Below are 25,124 nucleotides of genomic sequence, written 5' to 3'. Positions count from 1 at the left end.
GAGGACCTACAATAATGTACAGTATTTGAAAAATAATGTGTTTTTTGAACATTAAAGCATGTCAACATATTCTGTTACACCAAATACACAAAATAATGATCTTTAAAAAAGCATCATATGACCCCCTTTAATATAGTTATCGTTATAGTTATCGTTAATTGGTGTGGGCGTTAATATAGTTATCGTTAATTGGTGTGGGCACTAATATAGTTATCGTTCATTGGTGTGGGCACTAATATAGTTATCGTTCATTGGTGTGGGCACTAATATAGTTATCGTTCATTGGTGTGGGCACTAATATAGTTATCGTTCATTGGTGTGGGCACTAATATAGTTATCGTTCATTGGTGTGGGCACTAATATAGTTATCGTTCATTGGTGTGGGCACTAATATAGTTATCGTTCATTGGTGTGGGCACTAATATAGTTATCGTTCATTGGTGTGGGCACTAATATAGTTATCGTTCATTGGTGTGGGCACTAATATAGTTATCGTTCATTGGTGTGGGCACTAATATAGTTATCGTTCATTGGTGTGGGCACTAATATAGTTATCGTTCATTGGTGTGGGCACTAATATAGTTATCGTTCATTGGTGTGGGCACTAATATAGTTATCGTTCATTGGTGTGGGCACTAATATAGTTATCGTTCATTGGTGTGGGCACTAATATAGTTATCGTTCATTGGTGTGGGCACTAATATAGTTATCGTTCATTGGTGTGGGCACTAATATAGTTATCGTTCATTGGTGTGGGCACTAATATAGTTATCGTTCATTGGTGTGGGCACTAATATAGTTATCGTTCATTGGTGTGGGCACTAATATAGTTATCGTTCATTGGTGTGGGCACTAATATAGTTATCGTTCATTGGTGTGGGCACTAATATAGTTATCGTTCATTGGTGTGGGCACTAATATAGTTATCGTTCATTGGTGTGGGCACTAATATAGTTATCGTTCATTGGTGTGGGCACTAATATAGTTATCGTTCATTGGTGTGGGCACTAATATAGTTATCGTTCATTGGTGTGGGCACTAATATAGTTATCGTTCATTGGTGTGGGCACTAATATAGTTATCGTTCATTGGTGTGGGCACTAATATAGTTATCGTTCATTGGTGTGGGCACTAATATAGTTATCGTTCATTGGTGTGGGCACTAATATAGTTATCGTTCATTGGTGTGGGCACTAATATAGTTATCGTTCATTGGTGTGGGCACTAATATAGTTATCGTTCATTGGTGTGGGCACTAATATAGTTATCGTTCATTGGTGTGGGCACTAATATAGTTATCGTTCATTGGTGTGGGCACTAATATAGTTATCGTTCATTGGTGTGGGCACTAATATAGTTATCGTTCATTGGTGTGGGCACTAATATAGTTATCGTTCATTGGTGTGGGCACTAATATAGTTATCGTTCATTGGTGTGGGCACTAATATAGTTATCGTTCATTGGTGTGGGCACTAATATAGTTATCGTTCATTGGTGTGGGCACTAATATAGTTATCGTTCATTGGTGTGGGCACTAATATAGTTATCGTTCATTGGTGTGGGCACTAATATAGTTATCGTTCATTGGTGTGGGCACTAATATAGTTATCGTTCATTGGTGTGGGCACTAATATAGTTATCGTTCATTGGTGTGGGCACTAATATAGTTATCGTTCATTGGTGTGGGCACTAATATAGTTATCGTTCATTGGTGTGGGCACTAATATAGTTATCGTTCATTGGTGTGGGCACTAATATAGTTATCGTTCATTGGTGTGGGCACTAATATAGTTATCGTTCATTGGTGTGGGCACTAATATAGTTATCGTTCATTGGTGTGGGCACTAATATAGTTATCGTTCATTGGTGTGGGCACTAATATAGTTATCGTTCATTGGTGTGGGCACTAATATAGTTATCGTTCATTGGTGTGGGCACTAATATAGTTATCGTTCATTGGTGTGGGCACTAATATAGTTATCGTTCATTGGTGTGGGCACTAATATAGTTATCGTTCATTGGTGTGGGCACTAATATAGTTATCGTTCATTGGTGTGGGCACTAATATAGTTATCGTTCATTGGTGTGGGCACTAATATAGTTATCGTTCATTGGTGTGGGCACTAATATAGTTATCGTTCATTGGTGTGGGCACTAATATAGTTATCGTTCATTGGTGTGGGCACTAATATAGTTATCGTTCATTGGTGTGGGCACTAATATAGTTATCGTTCATTGGTGTGGGCACTAATATAGTTATCGTTCATTGGTGTGGGCACTAATATAGTTATCGTTCATTGGTGTGGGCACTAATATAGTTATCGTTCATTGGTGTGGGCACTAATATAGTTATCGTTCATTGGTGTGGGCACTAATATAGTTATCGTTCATTGGTGTGGGCACTAATATAGTTATCGTTCATTGGTGTGGGCACTAATATAGTTATCGTTCATTGGTGTGGGCACTAATATAGTTATCGTTCATTGGTGTGGGCACTAATATAGTTATCGTTCATTGGTGTGGGCACTAATATAGTTATCGTTCATTGGTGTGGGCACTAATATAGTTATCGTTCATTGGTGTGGGCACTAATATAGTTATCGTTCATTGGTGTGGGCACTAATATAGTTATCGTTCATTGGTGTGGGCACTAATATAGTTATCGTTCATTGGTGTGGGCACTAATATAGTTATCGTTCATTGGTGTGGGCACTAATATAGTTATCGTTCATTGGTGTGGGCACTAATATAGTTATCGTTCATTGGTGTGGGCACTAATATAGTTATCGTTCATTGGTGTGGGCACTAATATAGTTATCGTTCATTGGTGTGGGCACTAATATAGTTATCGTTCATTGGTGTGGGCACTAATATAGTTATCGTTCATTGGTGTGGGCACTAATATAGTTATCGTTCATTGGTGTGGGCACTAATATAGTTATCGTTCATTGGTGTGGGCACTAATATAGTTATCGTTCATTGGTGTGGGCACTAATATAGTTATCGTTATAGTTATCGTTCATTGGTGTGAACAGGCCTTTACTCACCAGACACAACGCAATCTTCTGTTTGACGCCGCACAACTCTTCCTTACAGCGATGAAAAACAATCGCACACACATTATAGGATGACACTGTTAATGCAGCTCATGATTAGAGTGAGCATGTGAGTGAGCTGATAACGCCGTACCTGCAGCAGCACGATCTGTCTCTGCGCGTCCTGCAGCTCCTGTTCGACGGTGTTGAGCGAGCGATCCAGACGGCCTTTCTCCGCACACAGACGCATGCTGCTCTCCTCCGTCTTCAGCTTCTGACGCTCCACCTGACGAGGCAAAACAGACCGTGAACTCGCTGGATTCAATCCTGCATTTAAACACGGCGTGCAGACAGACAGCTGGCCTGTCTCACCTTATCCAGTGTGTTTCTCAGCGCGGCCTTGTCCTTCTCCAGCCGGACGGCCTGTCTCTCTGTATCTCTCTTCTCGGTCTCCAGTAGGGCCACGGCTCTCTGTAGGCTGCGCAGACGCTCCTCTGCAGACGCTCTGTCTGTCTGCGCAGACTGTAGACTGCACTGGGCTTCGGTCAGACTGTCGGACTTCAGTCGCAGAGCCTGCGTGAGACCGGAGAAAGACTGAATCTTTAAAAGAACAAATCTAGAACAACGTGAATCAAGTAAAGAAGAATGTTGCGTTCACACTGTCAATGCTATTGAATGTGAAGTGTGATCTCTTTATTTATCAGGTCTCAGACCTCTTTTCATTCACACTGTTGTTTTCAACGCAATCTCATGAGAAAACCCTTGAATAAACCAATAAAATACATGAAGCTGTTCTCAATGCATATTTAATATGATCTCAGTTCAGTTGCATTTTAAGGATGTTCACATTGAACGTATTTTTGCATTCCACTACACTGCCTTGCATTGCACTGTAAACGCACTAGAATGGACGAATCTGACTCACATTTTTTAAAGTATAAAATTCAAGTTAAAATGTGTCCAATATTTTTTTTTTTTAAAAAGTCACATATTTAATTTTTTTTCCACATTTTTAAATGCAAAAACCGTTCTGCGTGAACCGGCTTTAAGTCTGTTTGCCGCATTCACATTCGAAGCTAAATGTATGGCGAACTGAAATGACACTCACCTCCTGTGTGTTGTGCAGCTCTGTCTCCAGCTCAGATCTGCGCAGCTGACTCTGGGTCAGTTCTGACTGCAGTGTCTGCACACGCTCCGTGAGCACTGCGATATTACGCTTCCCGTCTGACACGGACGCTCTGAGTCCATCCACACGCTCCTGAACCACACAGCAGAGGAACAACATCAACTGTTATCTGAATATTTATAGTTAAATAATAGTTATTATGATTAAAGTTATCGTAATATTTGTAGTTATAGCAGTTATCATAATAGTTACTGTAATATTTATAGTTATCATAATAGTTATCGTAACATTTATAGTTATAGTTAACGTAATAGTTATTGTAACAGTTATAGCTATCTATATAGTTATCATAATAGTTATATTAGAGTTATGGTAATAGTTATAGTTATTGGTGTGGGCACTAATATAGTTATCGTTATAGTTATCGTTCATTGGTGTGAACAGGCCTTTACTCACCAGACACAACGCAATCTTCTGTTTGACGCCGCACAACTCTTCCTTACAGCGATGAAAAACAATCGCACACACATTATAGGATGACACTGTTAATGCAGCTCATGATTAGAGTGAGCATGTGAGTGAGCTGATAACGCCGTACCTGCAGCAGCACGATCTGTCTCTGCGCGTCCTGCAGCTCCTGTTCGACGGTGTTGAGCGAGCGATCCAGACGGCCTTTCTCCGCACACAGACGCATGCTGCTCTCCTCCGTCTTCAGCTTCTGACGCTCCACCTGACGAGGCAAAACAGACCGTGAACTCGCTGGATTCAATCCTGCATTTAAACACGGCGTGCAGACAGACAGCTGGCCTGTCTCACCTTATCCAGTGTGTTTCTCAGCGCGGCCTTGTCCTTCTCCAGCCGGACGGCCTGTCTCTCTGTATCTCTCTTCTCGGTCTCCAGTAGGGCCACGGCTCTCTGTAGGCTGCGCAGACGCTCCTCTGCAGACGCTCTGTCTGTCTGCGCAGACTGTAGACTGCACTGGGCTTCGGTCAGACTGTCGGACTTCAGTCGCAGAGCCTGCGTGAGACCGGAGAAAGACTGAATCTTTAAAAGAACAAATCTAGAACAACGTGAATCAAGTAAAGAAGAATGTTGCGTTCACACTGTCAATGCTATTGAATGTGAAGTCAGATCTCTTTATTTATCAGGTCTCAGACCTCTTTTCATTCACACTGTTGTTTTCAACGCAATCTCATGAGAAAACCCTTGAATAAACCAATAAAATACATGAAGCTGTTCTCAATGCATATTTAATATGATCTCAGTTCAGTTGCATTTTAAGGATGTTCACATTGAACGTATTTTTGCATTCCACTACACTGCCTTGCATTGCACTGTAAACGCACTAGAATGGACGAATCTGACTCACATTTTTTAAAGTATAAAATTCAAGTTAAAATGTGTCCAATATTAATTTTTTTTAAAAAGTCACATATTTAATTTTTTTTCCACTGCGGCTCTGCAGCTCACATTTTTAAATGCAAAAACCGTTCTGCGTGAACCGGCTTTAAGTCTGTTTGCCGCATTCACATTCGAAGCTAAATGTATGGCGAACTGAAATGACACTCACCTCCTGTGTGTTGTGCAGCTCTGTCTCCAGCTCAGATCTGCGCAGCTGACTCTGGGTCAGTTCTGACTGCAGTGTCTGCACACGCTCCGTGAGCACTGCGATATTACGCTTCCCGTCTGACACGGACGCTCTGAGTCCATCCACACGCTCCTGAACCACACAGCAGAGGAACAACATCAACTGTTATCTGAATATTTATAGTTAAATAATAGTTATTATGATTAAAGTTATCGTAATATTTGTAGTTATAGCAGTTATCATAATAGTTACTGTAATATTTATAGTTATCATAATAGTTATCGTAACATTTATAGTTATAGTTAACGTAATAGTTATTGTAACAGTTATAGCTATCTATATAGTTATCATAATAGTTATATTAGAGTTATGGTAATAGTTATAGTTATGCTATGGTAAAGCCCGTCGACCTCGCCCCTCACCTGTAGCTGTCTGCGCTCGGTCTCGGTGTGTCCCAGTGTTTTCTGCAGCGCGGCGAGACGCCCCTGGGTGGCGCTGTGGGCGGCGCTGGCTTCCTGCAGGCTCTGAGAGAGAGCAAGCGCTCGCTCTTTCTGAACGCTCTCTCCATCCTGAGCTTTAGACAGCAGCGCCATCAGTCGCTCCACCTCACGCTGAAGAGACACGAGGCGAGCTTCGCCCTCTGCCACCTGAAACACATACAAGCGTGTGACCAATCACTGCGGGCGAGGAATCCGGTTCTGTGGCAGCTTGTGCTCAGGACCTGTTTGCTGGCGCTGTCGTGCCGGTCGTGAGTCGTCTGGATCTCCATCTCTCTCTCAGTCAGACTCAGTCTCAGTCTCTGCAGCTCTCCCTCCAGACTCCGCCTCCCCAGCTCCACCCGTGTGCCCCGCCCCTCAGCCGCCTCCAGAGCCTCACGTAGCCGCCGACGCTCCGCCTCCAGACGCGCCTCGCCGGCACGCAGCTTACTGCACTGCTCCTGCAGGGGGCCACGTCTGCATTAAACCTAGTCTGAGCTAGATGACATTAGTGTAGATGAAATAAGACGCACCTCCACATGCTTGCGCTCGGTCTCGGTGTTCAGCGAAAGTCTCTCCAGCTCTTTGATTCGCTCGATTAGCGCTCGGCGGTCTCGGTCTGCTCTCCGCAGGGACTCTTCCTGCTGCTGCAGCAGAGCTTGAGTCGCCGACAGCTTCTCATCCACCGCACGCTTATCTACACAAACACACCATCAACAGCAGCCGAACCTGACAGAACCTCCCTTTGAGGGCGCTCTCGAATTATAAAGCAAAAAAAAAAAAGTTTAAAAGTTGTATAATTAGCTGTATATAAACACAGTGGAAGTTACCCTCTTGGCACTCCTGTAGTGTGTTGTGTAGCTGAACGAGGCGCTGGTGGGCGGAGTCTCTCTCTCCCGCCACTTCCTCCAGTTCCCTCTGCAGTGACCCCAGCTGACCCCGCGCCTCATCCTGCACACATATAATATAGTACATTTAATATAGTTACCATTATAGCTATAATATCAGTTATAGTTATGATTATTGTTGTAATAGTTATAGTTACCATAATAGCTATAGTCTTGTTATAGTGATTATAACAGTTTTAGTTATTGTTGTTATAGTTATCATAATAGTTATAATTATAGTTAATGTTGTCGGAACAGTTATCGATATAGCCGTCATAATCATTATGGTTGTAGTTATGGCTCTTGAAGTGAACAGTCGTGAGTGTAGCGTGTTACTCGTTCTCTCTGAGCCTCGCGCAGCTCCTGCAGGAAGTCTCGGAGGCCGCTGCGCAGGGTTTCCGGGTCCAGCTCCTTCAGGGCGACGGGCAGCGGGGCATCTGTCCTCTCGGGAGACAACGGCCGCAACACCATGGTGTTATCAGGAGTCACGTTACCTGCCACGTCTGAGACAGCAGAGAAATCATGCAGAACTTCCTCTCCGGACCAAAAGCAGCTCTTTATTCCACAGATTTCACTTCAAACTTCTTTAAAACTGAATCTGACCTTTGGGTGGCGATAGCGAGCAGTGCAGCGGAGACACGCTCCGATGGCGAGACATCATCCCTGAGGTCAGAGAGGAAGGGGAGGAGCCTGCCGGGCTCCGCCCCCTGCTGCTGCTCCGCCCACTGGCTCCGATGCCCAGCGTGCGCGTGAGCGCCGACTGCAGACTGCACAGCCTGAACTCCAGATCCCTGCGTGCCGCCTCCGCTCGCGATAGCTCTGCCTCCGTCGCAGCCAGACGGCCCTGCGCCTCGCTCAGCTGCAGCTGCGTCTGCGCAGACGCCTCGCAGGCCGAATGAGCGCGCACCGAGAGGTTACGCGCCTCGTCCTGAAGCTTCTTCTCACAGCCGCGAGCCTCCTGCAGCTGAGACGCCAACTCTCGCTCGCGACTGCGCCAACACGACTCGCTCTCGCCCAGACGCCGCTGTAGAGAAGACAGCTAGAGAGAGAGACAGCTGCCGTTAATATTTTTAGATTCTTAAAGAATACAAATTTATAGATGCAGCTGCAACTAGACTGGAATTTCATTATTAGATGACGTTCATTTAAGTGGCGACATTAACATAAATCGACCCATATCGAATTGGAGATCTCACCTCTTTCTGAAGAGAGTTTCTGGTAGTTTCTGTGTCGGCGAGTCTCTGTTTGAGCGAGATCAGTTCTCTGGCTCGCTCCTCGTCTTTGTGCTCCTCCAGCGACAGACGCGTCTGCATCTCGGCCAGCTGCTTGCTCTTCTGCTCGCGCTCCACGTCCAGAAGCTTCACCTGAGGGCACAGAGTCACACATCAGACGCCAGCTCTGGCTCTCAGCGCTCAGTGTTCACAGCGCTTCGGTCTGACCTGTCTGCGCAGCTCCTGCAGCTCCCTGCGCGCCTCCAGTCTGGACCTCTCCACCTCGCGCAGACAGCTGCGCAGATCAGACACCTCCTTCTGCGCAGACGCCAGACTCTCCTCCAGCAGAGACACTCTCTGCTCCTTCTCCTCACACACGCGCTTCACGCTGAACACAGACAGACACAGCACAGTGAAGTCCCTCCAATCAGCAGAAAGAAAATCATCTGCATGACAGTTTGAATACTTGCTGTTCTCATTAGTTTTATTACAGATAAAAACCCTTCAACAATGTAGTATTCATTAATTTTCATAAGCGCAGTATAAGTGAATTGTATGGAAGCTTGTTTCCGCTACGGGATTAAAAAATTAAAAAGGTAAATGCGAGCTTACAATCTCACAATTGTGACTTTTTTGAGAAGATTTCGTCACAATTTATATCTCTGGTTTCTTAAAGTTGTGAATTTATATCTCACAATTCTAAGTTTACATCAAGCAATTCTGACTCTTATCCCATGGTGGAAACAAGCTTCCATAGATTGGCACACAGAGTTTGTTAAAGCGTCCGTCACCTGATTCTCTCGCTCTCTGATGCTCTCAGCGTTTCCCTCAGCTGCACGTTTGATTGGCTGAGAGTGTCCCTCTCCTTGGTGACATCACTGAGGGAGTGCCGTAGCTCCGCCCCCTCTCGCCTGTGCCCCTCCCCCGCATCCCGTATCTGGCACAAGCGTTTCTCCATCTCCAGCAGCTCTCGTCTGGCACTGTCACGGCTCTCCTCGCTAGACGACAGCAGCGCGCGACACTCCTCCAACTGCAGGAGAAAAAACAATTACACATCTTACTGTTGTGTTCTGCTCTTCAGGCATGATAAAGTTTCCTTCACAAACCTCTCTGAGCGCCGTATCTGCTTGCATCTGCTGCTCGGCGCAGTTCTCCTGTAGCCTGCGCAGCTCACGCCTGTGTGCACTGGCTGCGTCCTGCAGCTGACTGCGCAGTTCCTGCAGTTCTGCGCTTAGAGCCGCAACGGCATTCTACAGACAAATTCAAACCTCTGTTTAGAACACACCCATGATTATTAAGACTATTAGAGAGTCACTGACACAATATCTGTGTTTCCATCCACACATTTGTATTAAATTTTTGGGATACTGCATTAAAAAAAATGCTAAGATGCATGTAAAATTTTTAATATGTGCATAAATGTATGCACTCAATTGAGGCGGGTAATTTCCTTAAACGAATAAATGCACAACAATATGTAACAAGTATTTGCATCCACCTCCGAACGCAAGATAACATGACAGAGTATTGTGTTTTGTAAAGGCACAAGTAATTTAACATGTAGGAAAAAAGAGCTGCAATGGATTCCCCAGGTTAAACAACTTTCATTTTTATTATTGATACAGAAGTGACGATTTTGTTCTCTTAAACACAAGGGATGAAAATGGTGCTTTATCCGCAATTTTCATGAGATGTTTCAATTTTTCGTGTAAATGAAATTGGCAGCTCTGGATGGAAACAGCTAGTGTTGAATCATGCAGTAGTTTAGTTTTCTGACCCGCTCCTGGTCTCTGAGGAGCGCCGTCTCTCGGCTCAGTCTCTCCAGCTCCAGCGCTGCAGTGCTCAGCTCCGCCTGTAGGGAGCTCAGCTTCTCCCACAGAACCGTCTTCTCCGCCTCCTTCACAGACAGCGCCTGGACACGCCATCAGACGGTTACGACAGAAACGACACGGACACACCTGAGCTTCCAGTGCGAGTCTCACCTGCTGTTTGTCCGTCTCGGCCTGTAGCAGACTCTGGTCCCTGTTGCGCTGCAGGGAACGCAGCTCTTCTTGAAGCTCATCTCGCTCTCTCTCCTGCCGGATCATCTGCTCCTCCAGGTGTTCACGGACACGCCGCAGCGCCACCTCCTGCTCCGCCTCCAGACTGCAGCGCAGCACCTCCTACAGGATTCACATGATATCACGTGATGGGTACGCCTGAAACACGTCACATGTAACGCATACAGGAGCGCTCGTATGACCTTCTGATTGGTCAGTCTCTCCAGCTCCTCCTGGTGGTCGGACAGGGCTGCATGCAGAGCTCGCTGAGCCTCCTGTTGAGCGGCCGTGAGTGTGTCTCTCAGCACGTCTTTCTCTTTCTCGCTCTGAGACAGAACCGTCTCTCTTTCAGTGCGCAAACACTTCAGCTCCGCTAAACACAGACAAACTAAACGTCAAAATAGGGCTCATTTAAAATAAAACCCGTCTCTCTCTCTCTCATGTATCTGTCTCACTCTCTCATTCATGCACCCGTCTCTCTCTCTCATTCATGCACCCGTCTCACTCTCTCATTCATGCACCCGTCTCACTCTCTCATTCATGCACCCGTCTCACTCTCTCATTCATGCACCCGTCTCACTCTCTCATTCATGCACCCGTCTCACTCTCTCATTCATGCACCCGTCTCACTCTCTCATTCATGCACCCGTCTCACTCTCTCATTCATGCACCCGTCTCACTCTCTCATTCATGCACCCGTCTCACTCTCTCATTCATGCACCCGTCTCACTCTCTCATTCATGCACCCGTCTCACTCTCTCATTCATGCACCCGTCTCACTCTCTCATTCATGCACCCGTCTCACTCTCTCATTCATGCACCCGTCTCACTCTCTCATTCATGCACCCGTCTCACTCTCTCATTCATGCACCCGTCTCACTCTCTCATTCATGCACCCGTCTCACTCTCTCATTCATGCACCCGTCTCACTCTCTCATTCATGCACCCGTCTCACTCTCTCATTCATGCACCCGTCTCACTCTCTCATTCATGCACCCGTCTCACTCTCTCATTCATGCACCCGTCTCACTCTCTCATTCATGCACCCGTCTCACTCTCTCATTCATGCACCCGTCTCACTCTCTCATTCATGCACCCGTCTCACTCTCTCATTCATGCACCCGTCTCACTCTCTCATTCATGCACCCGTCTCACTCTCTCATTCATGCACCCGTCTCACTCTCTCATTCATGCACCCGTCTCACTCTCTCATTCATGCACCCGTCTCACTCTCTCATTCATGCACCCGTCTCACTCTCTCATTCATGCACCCGTCTCACTCTCTCATTCATGCACCCGTCTCACTCTCTCATTCATGCACCCGTCTCACTCTCTCATTCATGCACCCGTCTCACTCTCTCATTCATGCACCCGTCTCACTCTCTCATTCATGCACCCGTCTCACTCTCTCATTCATGCACCCGTCTCACTCTCTCATTCATGCACCCGTCTCACTCTCTCATTCATGCACCCGTCTCACTCTCTCATTCATGCACCCGTCTCACTCTCTCATTCATGCACCCGTCTCACTCTCTCATTCATGCACCCGTCTCACTCTCTCATTCATGCACCCGTCTCACTCTCTCATTCATGCACCCGTCTCACTCTCTCATTCATGCACCCGTCTCACTCTCTCATTCATGCACCCGTCTCACTCTCTCATTCATGCACCCGTCTCACTCTCTCATTCATGCACCCGTCTCACTCTCTCATTCATGCACCCGTCTCACTCTCTCATTCATGCACCCGTCTCACTCTCTCATTCATGCACCCGTCTCACTCTCTCATTCATGCACCCGTCTCACTCTCTCATTCATGCACCCGTCTCACTCTCTCATTCATGCACCCGTCTCACTCTCTCATTCATGCACCCGTCTCACTCTCTCATTCATGCACCCGTCTCACTCTCTCATTCATGCACCCGTCTCACTCTCTCATTCATGCACCCGTCTCACTCTCTCATTCATGCACCCGTCTCACTCTCTCATTCATGCACCCGTCTCACTCTCTCATTCATGCACCCGTCTCACTCTCTCATTCATGCACCCGTCTCACTCTCTCATTCATGCACCCGTCTCACTCTCTCATTCATGCACCCGTCTCACTCTCTCATTCATGCACCCGTCTCACTCTCTCATTCATGCACCCGTCTCACTCTCTCATTCATGCACCCGTCTCACTCTCTCATTCATGCACCCGTCTCACTCTCTCATTCATGCACCCGTCTCACTCTCTCATTCATGCACCCGTCTCACTCTCTCATTCATGCACCCGTCTCACTCTCTCATTCATGCACCCGTCTCACTCTCTCATTCATGCACCCGTCTCACTCTCTCATTCATGCACCCGTCTCACTCTCTCATTCATGCACCCGTCTCACTCTCTCATTCATGCACCCGTCTCACTCTCTCATTCATGCACCCGTCTCACTCTCTCATTCATGCACCCGTCTCACTCTCTCATTCATGCACCCGTCTCACTCTCTCATTCATGCACCCGTCTCACTCTCTCATTCATGCACCCGTCTCACTCTCTCATTCATGCACCCGTCTCACTCTCTCATTCATGCACCCGTCTCACTCTCTCATTCATGCACCCGTCTCACTCTCTCATTCATGCACCCGTCTCACTCTCTCATTCATGCACCCGTCTCACTCTCTCATTCATGCACCCGTCTCACTCTCTCATTCATGCACCCGTCTCACTCTCTCATTCATGCACCCGTCTCACTCTCTCATTCATGCACCCGTCTCACTCTCTCATTCATGCACCCGTCTCACTCTCTCATTCATGCACCCGTCTCACTCTCTCATTCATGCACCCGTCTCACTCTCTCATTCATGCACCCGTCTCACTCTCTCATTCATGCACCCGTCTCACTCTCTCATTCATGCACCCGTCTCACTCTCTCATTCATGCACCCGTCTCACTCTCTCATTCATGCACCCGTCTCACTCTCTCATTCATGCACCCGTCTCACTCTCTCATTCATGCACCCGTCTCACTCTCTCATTCATGCACCCGTCTCACTCTCTCATTCATGCACCCGTCTCACTCTCTCATTCATGCACCCGTCTCACTCTCTCATTCATGCACCCGTCTCACTCTCTCATTCATGCACCCGTCTCACTCTCTCATTCATGCACCCGTCTCACTCTCTCATTCATGCACCCGTCTCACTCTCTCATTCATGCACCCGTCTCACTCTCTCATTCATGCACCCGTCTCACTCTCTCATTCATGCACCCGTCTCACTCTCTCATTCATGCACCCGTCTCACTCTCTCATTCATGCACCCGTCTCACTCTCTCATTCATGCACCCGTCTCACTCTCTCATTCATGCACCCGTCTCACTCTCTCATTCATGCACCCGTCTCACTCTCTCATTCATGCACCCGTCTCACTCTCTCATTCATGCACCCGTCTCACTCTCTCATTCATGCACCCGTCTCACTCTCTCATTCATGCACCCGTCTCACTCTCTCATTCATGCACCCGTCTCACTCTCTCATTCATGCACCCGTCTCACTCTCTCATTCATGCACCCGTCTCACTCTCTCATTCATGCACCCGTCTCACTCTCTCATTCATGCACCCGTCTCACTCTCTCATTCATGCACCCGTCTCACTCTCTCATTCATGCACCCGTCTCACTCTCTCATTCATGCACCCGTCTCACTCTCTCATTCATGCACCCGTCTCACTCTCTCATTCATGCACCCGTCTCACTCTCTCATTCATGCACCCGTCTCACTCTCTCATTCATGCACCCGTCTCACTCTCTCATTCATGCACCCGTCTCACTCTCTCATTCATGCACCCGTCTCACTCTCTCATTCATGCACCCGTCTCACTCTCTCATTCATGCACCCGTCTCACTCTCTCATTCATGCACCCGTCTCACTCTCTCATTCATGCACCCGTCTCACTCTCTCATTCATGCACCCGTCTCACTCTCTCATTCATGCACCCGTCTCACTCTCTCATTCATGCACCCGTCTCACTCTCTCATTCATGCACCCGTCTCACTCTCTCATTCATGCACCCGTCTCACTCTCTCATTCATGCACCCGTCTCACTCTCTCATTCATGCACCCGTCTCACTCTCTCATTCATGCACCCGTCTCACTCTCTCATTCATGCACCCGTCTCACTCTCTCATTCATGCACCCGTCTCACTCTCTCATTCATGCACCCGTCTCACTCTCTCATTCATGCACCCGTCTCACTCTCTCATTCATGCACCCGTCTCACTCTCTCATTCATGCACCCGTCTCACTCTCTCATTCATGCACCCGTCTCACTCTCTCATTCATGCACCCGTCTCACTCTCTCATTCATGCACCCGTCTCACTCTCTCATTCATGCACCCGTCTCACTCTCTCATTCATGCACCCGTCTCACTCTCTCATTCATGCACCCGTCTCACTCTCTCATTCATGCACCCGTCTCACTCTCTCATTCATGCACCCGTCTCACTCTCTCATTCATGCACCCGTCTCACTCTCTCATTCATGCACCCGTCTCACTCTCTCATTCATGCACCCGTCTCACTCTCTCATTCATGCACCCGTCTCACTCTCTCATTCATGCACCCGTCTCACTCTCTCATTCATGCACCCGTCTCACTCTCTCATTCATGCACCCGTCTCACTCTCTCATTCATGCACCCGTCTCACTCTCTCATTCATGCACCCGTCTCACTCTCTCATTCATGCACCCGTCTCACTCTCTCATTCATGCACCCGTCTCACTCTCTCATTCATGCACCCGTCTCACTCTCTCATTCATGCACCCGTCTCACTCTCTCATTCATGCACCCGTCTCACTCTCTCATTCATGCACCCGTCTCACTCTCTCATTCATGCACCCGTCTCACTCTCTCATTCATGCACCCGTCTCACTCTCTCATTCATGCACCCGTCTCACTCTCTCATTCATGCACCCGTCTCACTCTCTCATTCATGCACCCGTCTCACTCTCTCATTCATGCACCCGTCTCACTCTCTCATTCATGCACCCGTCTCACTCTCTCATTCATGCACCCGTCTCACTCTCTCATTCATGCACCCGTCTCACTCTCTCATTCATGCACCCGTCTCACTCTCTCATTCATGCACCCGTCTCACTCTCTCATTCATGCACCCGTTCACTCATTCATGCACCTGTCTCACTCTCTCATGTATCGGTCTCACTCTCTCATTCATGCACCTGTCTCACTCTCTCATTCATGCACCTGTCTCACTCTCTCATTCATGCACCTGTCTCACTCTCTCATTCATGCACCTGTCTCACTCTCTCATGTATCTGTCTCACTCTCTCATTCATGCACCCGTCTCTCTCTCATGTATCTGTCTCACTCTCTCATTCATGCACCCGTCTCACTCTCTCATTCATGCACCCGTCTCACTCTCTCATTCATGCACCCGTCTCACTCTCTCATTCATGCACCCGTCTCACTCTCATTCATGCACCCGTCTCACTCGCTCATTCACGTACCCGTCTCACTCTCATTCATGCACCTGTCTCACTCTCATTCATGCACCTGTCTCTCTCTCAATTACCCATCATGCTGTCAGTGCGCAGTCTCAGGTTTTGGTTCTCTGACTCCAGCTGTTCGCATCGACACTCGATCTGATTTATCTGCTGCTGCAGCTCGAACAGACTCGTCTCCAGACTCTCCCGCTCCGTCCTGCACACACTCAGTTAATGAAACACACATGCATATATTAACACACTAACATCATGACACATACATGTTCGGTCTCACCTGAAGGCGGCGAGCTCCTCCGTCAGGGCGGCGTTCTCTCTCTCTGACGCCGTCAGCTGAACCAGAAGCCCCGCCCTCTCTCGCACTAGCTCCGCCCGCCCACACACCGCCTCCTCGAGAGCGGCGCTCTGCCTGTCTCCTTCACCGCGGACAGAACCGAGCTCCGCCTCCAAACCACCCACCTCACCAATCAGCTGTTTGATTGACAGCAGCACATCAGAAACAGTTTATGAGGCACTAAGGGACAGATGGAGAGAGAGAGAGAGAGAGAGAGAGAGAGCGAGAGAGAGAGAGAGACTGTCACCTGTGTGATTCTGTCCTGGAGTTTGGCTCTGTCTGCCTGCAGCGACTGAAGCTCCGCCTCCAACCCCGCCCTGGCCAGCTCAGACTCCTGCAGTGATTGGTGGAGAGCGAGACGGAGAGAGTCCAGCTCCAGTCGGTCCTGCTCGGAGCGGACCAGCTCATCTCTGATGGTCAGTTTCTCTTGTTCTGCTTCTCTTCGCTGAGACAGCAATGCATTCTTTTCCTCCTCCAGCTGTCAATCATTCAATAGACCAATATCATTGGTTAATTTGTCACTGAAACACCTTTACTCTCTATAAATACTATACAAATAATATTAACCAGTAATATGATCCAAACAAACCCTGACAAAAATCATTTCATGTTTAATATACTGTGAAACTTCAGTTAAATGTACGTGTGCATAATTGTGTGAGTCTGGTACCTGTATGATGAGGCTGTTGAGGTCAGATTTGTCCTGCGCGAGACTCTCATTAATGCCGCTCATCTTAGCGAGAGAATCTCTGAGTGACGACTCCTCCGAGTGAAGCTTGCTGAGCACTAGAGAGAGTTCAGCATGACTGCTCCCGCTCTGCACACACACACATCAATCACCACATATGAAGTATGCATACTAGAGAGTATTTGGGGAAAACTAATTGTGATTTTTCTTACTAAAATTGAGCCAAGTTTGCTGTGCCTGTTTGCAGAGTGCACAATTTGGCCAAAAATACGACTATATCATGACATTAATAATCATAATTATTATTATTATTGTGTTTTTATATTGCTAAATAAAAATCGTACACAAATTAAGAAATATGGGCTGCATGATCTGGGCGAAATAATAATTGTGATTTTTCTGATAAAAACTGTGATTGCAATTTAAAATGCAACTTAAACAAGAGGTTTGTTGTGCTTGTTTGTAGCCAAATCACTGAAAATACAAAATAATAATTATAATTACTTTTATTATTCTTATAATCACTAAATAAAAATATTACACTAAAGTAAGTAAAGTAATAACAATAAAATATTATAACAATTCAATGCATTTATATAGTGCTTTTCTCAACATTCAGTATGATGTTGGTAACTAAGGAACTTGTGACCATAGTTGGCGAACGATGCTTTTGTGTGTGTCTGACCCTGTTGAGCGCGTCACTCAGCTGTCTGTTCTCAGCCTGCATCAGCTGTCTGTCTGTCGCCCCCTGCTGGATAGATTCCCTCAGCGCCGCCAGTTCAGCACGTAGTGAAGACGCGCGACGCTCCGACTCCTCCCACAGCTGCTGACTGACACACACTCACACACGTCAGTAACACGTCACACACTCGCGCTTCGCTCAGACACAAACACGCATCAGACTCACAGTCTGTCTGTCTCTGATCGGACTCGGTCTCTCTCCAGCGCGGCGGCGTCTCTCTCTTCTCGCTCGTGTTCGCGCTCTCTCTGCGCAGACGTGATGGCCAGCTGCAGCCTATCACACTCCAGCTGCAGCACCTGCATTTGCGTCTGCGCCGCCTGTGCAGCCTTATCTGCTGCGTCCTTCTCACTGACAGAGAGACAGACAGGTCCGGTCATCAGCGCCGCCAGTTCAGCACGTAGTGAAGACGCGCGACGCTCCGACTCCTCCCACAGCTGCTGACTGACACACACTCACACACGTCAGTAACACGTCACACACTCGCGCTTCGCTCAGACACAAACACGCATCAGACTCACAGTCTGTCTGTCTCTGATCGGACTCGGTCTCTCTCCAGCGCGGCGGCGTCTCTCTCTTCTCGCTCGTGTTCGCGCTCTCTCTGCGCAGACGTGATGGCCAGCTGCAGCCTATCACACTCCAGCTGCAGCACCTGCATTTGCGTCTGCGCCGCCTGTGCAGCCTTATCTGCTGCGTCCTTCTCACTGACAGAGAGACAGACAGGTCCAGTCACTGGTCACATGACTCAGGTTGATTGACAGGTCGTGTGACGTGTCTCACCTGCTCAGCGTGTCTCTCTCCTGTCTCAGTCGGTCTCTCTCTCTCACAGCGGTCTCTCTCTCTCTCTGAGCCTCGTCTCTCTCGCCCTGCAGCGTCTGCGCACGGAGCTCCGCCTCCCGTCGGCCTGACTCCGCCTCCCCCTGCTGCCTGCGCAGCTGCTGCACTGAAGACTGCGCAGACTGCAGACGCTCTCGCAGCTCCTGCGCACAAACACACACTGTGATGGACAGCGGATCACAGAGCGTATACTGTCTGTTTGTGTGTGTGTGTGTACCTGTAGCTGGATCTGTCTGCTGGTCAGAGCGGAGCGCAGTGCAGACAGACAACTGTCAGGGATGATGGCTGATGATGAAGAAGAGCGCAGCAGCGGCAGCAGAGACTCTTCAGTGTTTCCATCCACACCGCCACTGTCTGAGAACACCAGCTACACACACACATTAATACACACATCAGTGAAATAGTGACTGGCATGTGTGTGTGTGTCCTCTGATCCTGACAACACACACATCTGATGACTCTTTGACTCTCTGTTACCATCCTCTTGCATTAGTGACACACTATTTTCCTGTTTGACTCTGTAAAGCTGCTTTGACACAATCTGTATTGTATAAAGCACTATACAAGTAAAGGTGACTTGACTTGACTGATGATCAGGCTTCACATCACATTACATTTAAGTTGCTATGGGCTTGCTATGTCTGGTCTGTGATTGGTCGCTTTACCTGTCTAAGTGGGCGGTTCACAAAGTTATCTAGACAAATGTTAAACAGACGAGTGTGTGTGTACCTGTAGTTTCCTGTTGAGTGTTGTGACTTCCTGTTCTCTGTCCTCCACACGAGCTTTGAGACGCTCCAGCTCTCTCACGGCATCCGTAAGCCTGACAAACACACACACACACACACACAATTTAATAAATAAACTTTAACCAGCACATACAACACTCCAGACACTAACTAATGATGGTTGACTAGTCCAATACTGAGTTGTTAAACATTTTTCAAAAGCTCATTAATAAAGTCCTTAAACCACATTATACAGGACTTACTTCAGAGTACTAGTTATTTTAGTAAATGTATAAATTAAAACCTTAACTAGCCTCATTATATGGGGTCTCTTTGAGAGTACTAGTTAATTTAGTAAACATGTATAAATTTAGACCTTATCCAGCCTAGTTATACAGGGCTTCATTCAGACCGCTAGTTAATTTAATAAACATGTATAAATTCAGACCTTAACCAGCCTCATTATACAGGGCCTCCTTCACTAGTTAATTTAGTAAACATGTATAAATTTAGACCTTAACCAGCCTAGTTATACAGGGCTTCATTCAGACCGCTAGTTAATTTAATAAACATGTATAAATTCAGACCTTAACCAGCCTCATTATACAGGGCCTCCTTCACTAGTTAATTTAGTAAACATGTATAAATTTAGACCTTAACCAGCCTAGTTATACAGGGCTTTATTCAGACCGCTAGTTAATTTAGTAAGCGTGTAGTTGTGCGCAGTAACGGACCGTTTGTTGAGCTCGGCTCTCTCCGAGTCGCTCTTGGCCTGCAGCGTCATCATCTCCGTCACCGTCTCTCTGAGCTGCTGCTCCAGCTGCAGCCGCTGGGCCGTCTCTCTCTCCAGCAGCAGCGTTGAACCGTCCTCACGGCTGCGCAGATCTGCGCAGACGCGCACGCACTGCAGCTGCACGCTCTGCGCCACACTCGCCAGCTCGTTACGCACCTCGCACAGGTCCCTGACGGACAGACAGACAGACACGGCGTCAGTGTTTACCGCGCCTCAGCTGTAGAGCAGTGTGCACGGGTGCAGTGACACGGTCTGACCTCTCGGTGGCGCTCTTCAGCTCGCACACGTGTCTGCGGAAGCCCACCACCTGCCTCCAGAGCGCCAGCAGACGGCTGTGCTCGCTGCTGAAGTAACTGTGGAAAGACTGAACAAACGCACCGCGTCAAACTGCGCCACTTTTTTCATCTGGGTTTCAGTGATGCGGACGGCCACACCCACCTCCTCCTCTCTCCTCCAATCAGACTCCCTCTGCTCCAGCTCCTCCCTGGCTTTGGTCCAATCAGCGGTGAGTCTGCGGATGTCCTGGCTGAGCGCCTCATTGGCCAGTCCGGCCTGTTCCAGCTGCTCCCGCAGCATGGCGTTGACGGCGGACAGGCCGCTGCTCCTGCGCACACACAAACACGCTTAGCACACGCTCACACTGCAGGTTTACAGGGCGGTGTTAGTCCAGTGAGTGGCACACCTCTGCTGTTCCTCCTCCAGCCGGATGAGGGCGCTCTCCAGCTCACTGCTCGGCTCATCCTCGTCCCGCCGGTGACCGTTACTGCTGCCGTCACACTGACCCTACAGCGGCACAGAGCTGGCCAAATTACTTACCGAACTGTAGTTCGTTACTGATTACATGACAAAAACTGCACTTAGTAACATAATCCATTACATTACTCATTTTTAGCTAATAAAATCTGACTACTTTTAGATTACTTTGGATCTAACTGGTTTATCACATTTATTTAAATAGGATAATCTTGTACCATTGATGTAAAAATACAAAGAGAAAGAAACTATATGGCATTCGTACTGACAACATGCATTAAACGTTACATTACGTCAAGGTTTCCCAAACTGGGGATAAAAGATGAAAAAGATAGATAAAGAATCAATAAATTATGAATAACTTATTGCTATTGTGTGAATAATATGTAATCATATAAATGAAGTCTAATTACGACTATTTTAAAATGTATTATAATTGGATTACTGGTATTTAATTTTTGTAATCTGATTATGTGATCCGTTACTACCCAGCACACAGAATGAGAACCTAGAGCTACAGTGAGACAGGAGGTGTGGCGAGTATCTGCTGTTCTCACAGTCGATTTCTCCAGCAGCGTCTGTTCGAGATCTGCACACTTCTTCTTGTACTGGAGAACCTGCACTCACACAAACACAAACGAGTTCTGTCAGAGAGAACCCAGGCGCAGTCAGTGCTTCAGATCCACTGTGCTGTACCTTGGCCTGTAGTTTCTGCACGAGCTGCGCTTGTCTCTGCTGCCCCTCCTGATACGCCGTGAGTTTGCGTTTATACGCCGCCTGCTCCTCGTCCAGACGTCTGCGCAGATCTACGTTCTGCTGCGCCAGACTGCGAGACTCTGGAGAGTCCCGTCCCTCCTCGCCCGTCTCCAAACGCAGCGCCTGCTCCAACTACAAACACCACACGATGAACAAAATATACTGCTGATGAAAAAGAACGGGTTGAATGTTAACCACTTCCGATTCCATATAACTATAAACTTTGATAAATCAGCTGGGCATGGCAGGGTATGATATGACAGCTGTCATAGCCTACCCTGCTCACCCAGTTTGTTTGTTTGTTTAATTAAGAAATTAATTAATTCGTTTCAAAATAAATATTTTAAACACTAAGACAAAAAGGAAAGAATAATAAATTGGCTTGGGTATATATAGGCCTATGTTCACGCAAGAGCTGTCATTCTGACTGACAGCCGGAGAACAACAGATATTAAATAGCCTACTGTTAGAGTTACAACGTTTGTTTCAGTTTCGTTTTGGCTTGTCGTTTATATTGATATAGCTTCTTATATTTTTAATTCTTGTTCTTTTCTAAATACTGTTAATTGAAAGGATTTGTTGTGGAGTGAGGGGAACTAAAATAGCCTAGCTATGTTTACAGTGTTTATTATAATGTTTGTAAACATTTCGCGTAGGCATTAGGCCCATTTCTGAATGAAATAAAATGCGACTTAACGCGACTTATGTTTTTCCCCCCTAAAAAACAAAATTTTTTATACGCGTAGCGTATTTTAACCATGCAGCAAACATTTTTAAATATTTTGATAAATTACTGAAAAAATAAATAATTAAATGACTTTTTAAACCGTTTAACTAATTGTATTAATCGGTCAAAATTCTTACGGTCAGTTAACCGGTTAAAATTAACATCCCTAATTTGAACTTTTATTTGAATAAAATCGCAGCCTTGTGATTTGGTGCTATCACGCGTGAAGCCCCACTAGCAACCACCTAGAACACCCTAGCAACCATAAAACAGCTCCCAGGCGACCTACATCACAGTTAAACACAGCTCACGTTCACTTTTACATTTCCTGTTCAGACTGATGGTGAAAGACTCTGAATAAATCACAGTCGTCCAGACGGACCCTCACTGTTTACAGTCGTCATGGCAACATGCCACTCCACTACATTCCACTCGCCATTACCACGGAGACGGGTCAACCTCGCCGAGACACAGACAAAAGACCGAGCGTGTGTGTGTGTGTGGTGTGTGTGTATGTGAGAGTGTGTGTGTGTGTGTGTATGTGTGTTTGTGTGTGTGTGCGTGTGTATGTGTGAGTGTATGTGTGTGTGTGTGTGTATGTGTGTGTGTGTGGATGCGTGTTTGTGTGTGGTGTGTGTGCGTGTGTATGTGTGAGTGTATGTGTGTGTGTGTGTGTATGTGTGTGTGTGTGGATGCGTGTTTGTGTGTGGTGTGTGTGCGTGTGTATGTGTGAGTGTATGTGTGTGTGTGTGTGTATGTGTGATGAAGTTTTTTGAAAATCTAAAAACAAACAAAGTTTCCTGTGAGGGGTAGGTTTAGGGGTAGGGTTGGTGGAGGGCAATAGAATATACGGTCTGTACAGTATAAAAACCATTACGCCTATGGAATGTCCCCACAAGGATAGCTGACCAGACTGTGTGTGTGTGTGTGTGTGTGTGTGTATGTGTGAGTGTGTGTGTGAGTGTATGTGTGTGAGGAACCGTCAATCGTCTCTTTCGGGTTCTTGAGCTACGGTTCGGTTCTTTCTGAAGAACCAGACTATGACACGTTCTTTGATGAACTTATTCAGGTTCTCCAAATGACCCTGTATTGTAAGTGTGTGTGTGTCTCACTCTCTCGCTGATGGCGCTGTATTTGATGGCCAGCTCATCTCGTTCTGCTCGGCTGTGAGCTAGAAGATCCTCCACACGACTCAGTTCTGTCTGCAGAACCCGGTTCTCCTCCTGAAGCGACAGACCCGACGACATGCCTCCAGCTGACAGACAGAAAGACAGACAGACAGGTGTTGGATGTGTGGAGCTCAGTGACGGTGTGTGAAGGTCTGAGGGGTCTCACCGCTGTCGCTCAGGTTCCTGGAGACGATCTCTCGCACACGGGCCGGTAAACTAGCTGCAGGTTCATCTGGAGAAGATCCTCGAACCGTCAGCCGCTTCTCCTCGGACAGAACGCTCTCCTCCAGCCTCTGACACACACACACACACACACACACACACTGTCAGTGTCTGTAGCAGATGGTCTCAGTGGTGATCTGTTGTATATTTAGATCAGATCAGAACACACACCTGCGGAGTCACTAATGCGACAATATTAAACCAACAACTCAAGCACACACTGTAAAAAATATGTTTTTAAGCTGTAAACAAAAAGATTTTTCGATTTCGTTTTACACAGAAATACCATTTCAGTCTTTCTACTTCAATTTTTTTTTTGTTCAATTCCATGTATTCTTTCTGGTTCCTTTGTAATTATTTGTGAAATTATGAGCAATTTCTAAGCAAAAATTGTTTTACACCTATTTTTTTGGGGTAGTTGTTCTAATAATGAAGTAAATGAACTGCACCTGAATCACCGCCTCGAGTTTGGACTCGCTCGGGTTTTCAGACGCGCTCATGACGAATTTAGAATCAGAGCGAAAATCCGTTAAAATTTAAATCACAGAAATCGCGCCGTTCGTCACGTGGACTCCCGCGCGTTTCCTAGCAGGAATCCGCTTCATAAACGAATCCTGATAATAATCCAGTTATTCCGAGCCTTCCCGAACGAACACACTCAGAGAGAGACGGAATGAGACTCTGAGAGAGAGAGAGAGAGAGCGAGAGAGAGAGAGAGAGAGAGAGCAGGAGGCTTTAATGAGATTGACTGAGATTAAATGTGCTCGAGCGCAGCGCGCAATCAAAAGAGAAACTGAAACAATAAACTCATAAAATACCTGCAATAAACTACCTCATAACACAAAGAGAGCTGAGAGAAAACAAGATCTGCAGAAATACCAGTAACATTTGTGATTCCACACTGAACCTACTAACTGCACTAACTACCCCATCACCATGACAACAGCCCCATCAACACAAAATAACTGCCACCAAATCCAGTCAGAGATTTGGATTATTATCTGAGGAATTGCTCAGAAAGAGACTGGGGTTTACATATTTAATATATCCTGTGTAACGTCTTCGGATTAATATTTGATACAACATACAATAATTGGTTGTATGTTTTCAGTGTTATTTAAACACAAAGCGAGAGTGTGCCCCCTGAGGCGCGTTCAGGAACTACAGCGTTTAAATCTCTGAGGAACTAAACTCCTTTCCCTTTCACTGCACGACATAAAACCCATCAAAAACACAGGTGGTTTCATAATCAGGCGCTTTTTTTATATTCTAATCCATCTTTTGAGTAACTTACTTCTTTGTGTGTTTATCTTTAAACACGCGTCGACTCGAATAAAGAAACCTCCGGCTGCGTAAAGACTCCGCGACGCGACGCTTTACAGCGCGATTAATTAACGGATAATGTTAATACACTGATGACGAGTGGTCGATCGCATTTATTAATATTTCAGCAAATCACGACGGATCTTACCGGCAAAACGGCATTAATTCCGCATTAAATCCCCATTGTGTTTGTGTGTGTGAT

The 25,124-nt window shown here is 46.8% G+C and overlaps 2 protein-coding genes across 4 annotated transcripts in view; both read right to left on the bottom strand.

The window, feature by feature from the left end:
- Positions 1-17,965, bottom strand: part of LOC107719028 (rootletin-like) — a 19,447-nt gene extending 1,482 nt beyond the window's left edge. The window contains exons 1-23 of one of the 3 annotated variants that reach the window (XM_016526315.1): positions 17,786-17,965; positions 17,564-17,708; positions 16,861-17,007; positions 16,438-16,668; positions 16,134-16,327; positions 15,928-16,055; positions 10,566-10,735; positions 10,306-10,485; positions 10,101-10,235; positions 9,430-9,573; positions 9,115-9,353; positions 8,552-8,711; positions 8,309-8,476; positions 7,716-8,151; positions 7,449-7,615; positions 7,056-7,176; positions 6,759-6,922; positions 6,471-6,686; positions 6,172-6,396; positions 5,732-5,881; positions 4,978-5,178; positions 4,760-4,891; positions 3,048-3,089 (exon numbers count right to left, since the gene is read on the bottom strand). In XM_016526315.1, the coding sequence (XP_016381801.1) occupies positions 3,048-3,089; positions 4,760-4,891; positions 4,978-5,178; positions 5,732-5,881; positions 6,172-6,396; positions 6,471-6,686; positions 6,759-6,922; positions 7,056-7,176; positions 7,449-7,615; positions 7,716-8,151; positions 8,309-8,476; positions 8,552-8,711; positions 9,115-9,353; positions 9,430-9,573; positions 10,101-10,235; positions 10,306-10,485; positions 10,566-10,735; positions 15,928-16,055; positions 16,134-16,327; positions 16,438-16,668; positions 16,861-17,007; positions 17,564-17,708; positions 17,786-17,922 (4,032 nt within the window). In that variant the 5' untranslated portion in view covers positions 17,923-17,965. Of the gene's footprint in view, positions 1-3,047; positions 3,090-4,570; positions 4,656-4,759; positions 4,892-4,977; positions 5,179-5,731; positions 5,882-6,171; positions 6,397-6,470; positions 6,687-6,758; positions 6,923-7,055; positions 7,177-7,448; positions 7,616-7,715; positions 8,152-8,308; positions 8,477-8,551; positions 8,712-9,114; positions 9,354-9,429; positions 9,574-10,100; positions 10,236-10,305; positions 10,486-10,565; positions 10,736-15,927; positions 16,056-16,133; positions 16,328-16,437; positions 16,669-16,860; positions 17,008-17,563; positions 17,709-17,785 lie in introns of those variants that run through there. The other 2 variants (XM_016526317.1, XM_016526316.1) reach the window with 2 other exon arrangements.
- On the bottom strand, positions 17,948-24,478 carry LOC107719049 (rootletin-like). Its single transcript, XM_016526352.1, has 16 exons — positions 24,049-24,478; positions 23,544-23,670; positions 23,321-23,463; positions 21,422-21,613; positions 21,283-21,342; positions 20,655-20,755; positions 20,411-20,576; positions 20,230-20,336; positions 19,914-20,141; positions 19,184-19,274; positions 18,863-18,889; positions 18,672-18,821; positions 18,398-18,597; positions 18,139-18,321; positions 18,002-18,061; positions 17,948-17,954 (listed from the first exon to the last, which is right to left on the bottom strand). The coding sequence occupies exons 1-16, from the start codon at positions 24,097-24,099 to the stop codon at positions 17,948-17,950; spliced, it is 1,893 nt and encodes a 630-aa protein (XP_016381838.1). The 5' UTR covers positions 24,100-24,478.
- Positions 24,479-25,124: the final 646 nt, after the last annotated feature.

This window comes from Sinocyclocheilus rhinocerous, unplaced genomic scaffold (genome assembly GCF_001515625.1).
Source record: "Sinocyclocheilus rhinocerous isolate Xijiao unplaced genomic scaffold, SAMN03320098_v1.1 scaffold2648, whole genome shotgun sequence".
Lineage (NCBI taxonomy): Eukaryota > Metazoa > Chordata > Actinopteri > Cypriniformes > Cyprinidae > Sinocyclocheilus > Sinocyclocheilus rhinocerous.
The sequence above is the reverse complement of the archived record's forward strand: the minus strand, read 5'-3'. Positions and strand labels throughout refer to the sequence as shown.

Excerpts from the sequence above, each read along its gene's own strand:
- LOC107719049 (XM_016526352.1), bottom strand. The coding sequence starts at position 24,099 with ATGAGCGCGTCTGAAAACCCGAGCGAGTCCAAACTCGAGGCGGTGATT. Across the intron at positions 21,343-21,421 it reads TGCAGAAACTACAGGCCAAG|GTTCTCCAGTACAAGAAGAA; the intron begins GTACAGCACAGT and ends GTGTGAGTGCAG. Across the intron at positions 18,062-18,138 it reads CGATCAGAGACAGACAGACT|TCAGCAGCTGTGGGAGGAGT; the intron begins GTGAGTCTGATG and ends AGTGTGTGTCAG.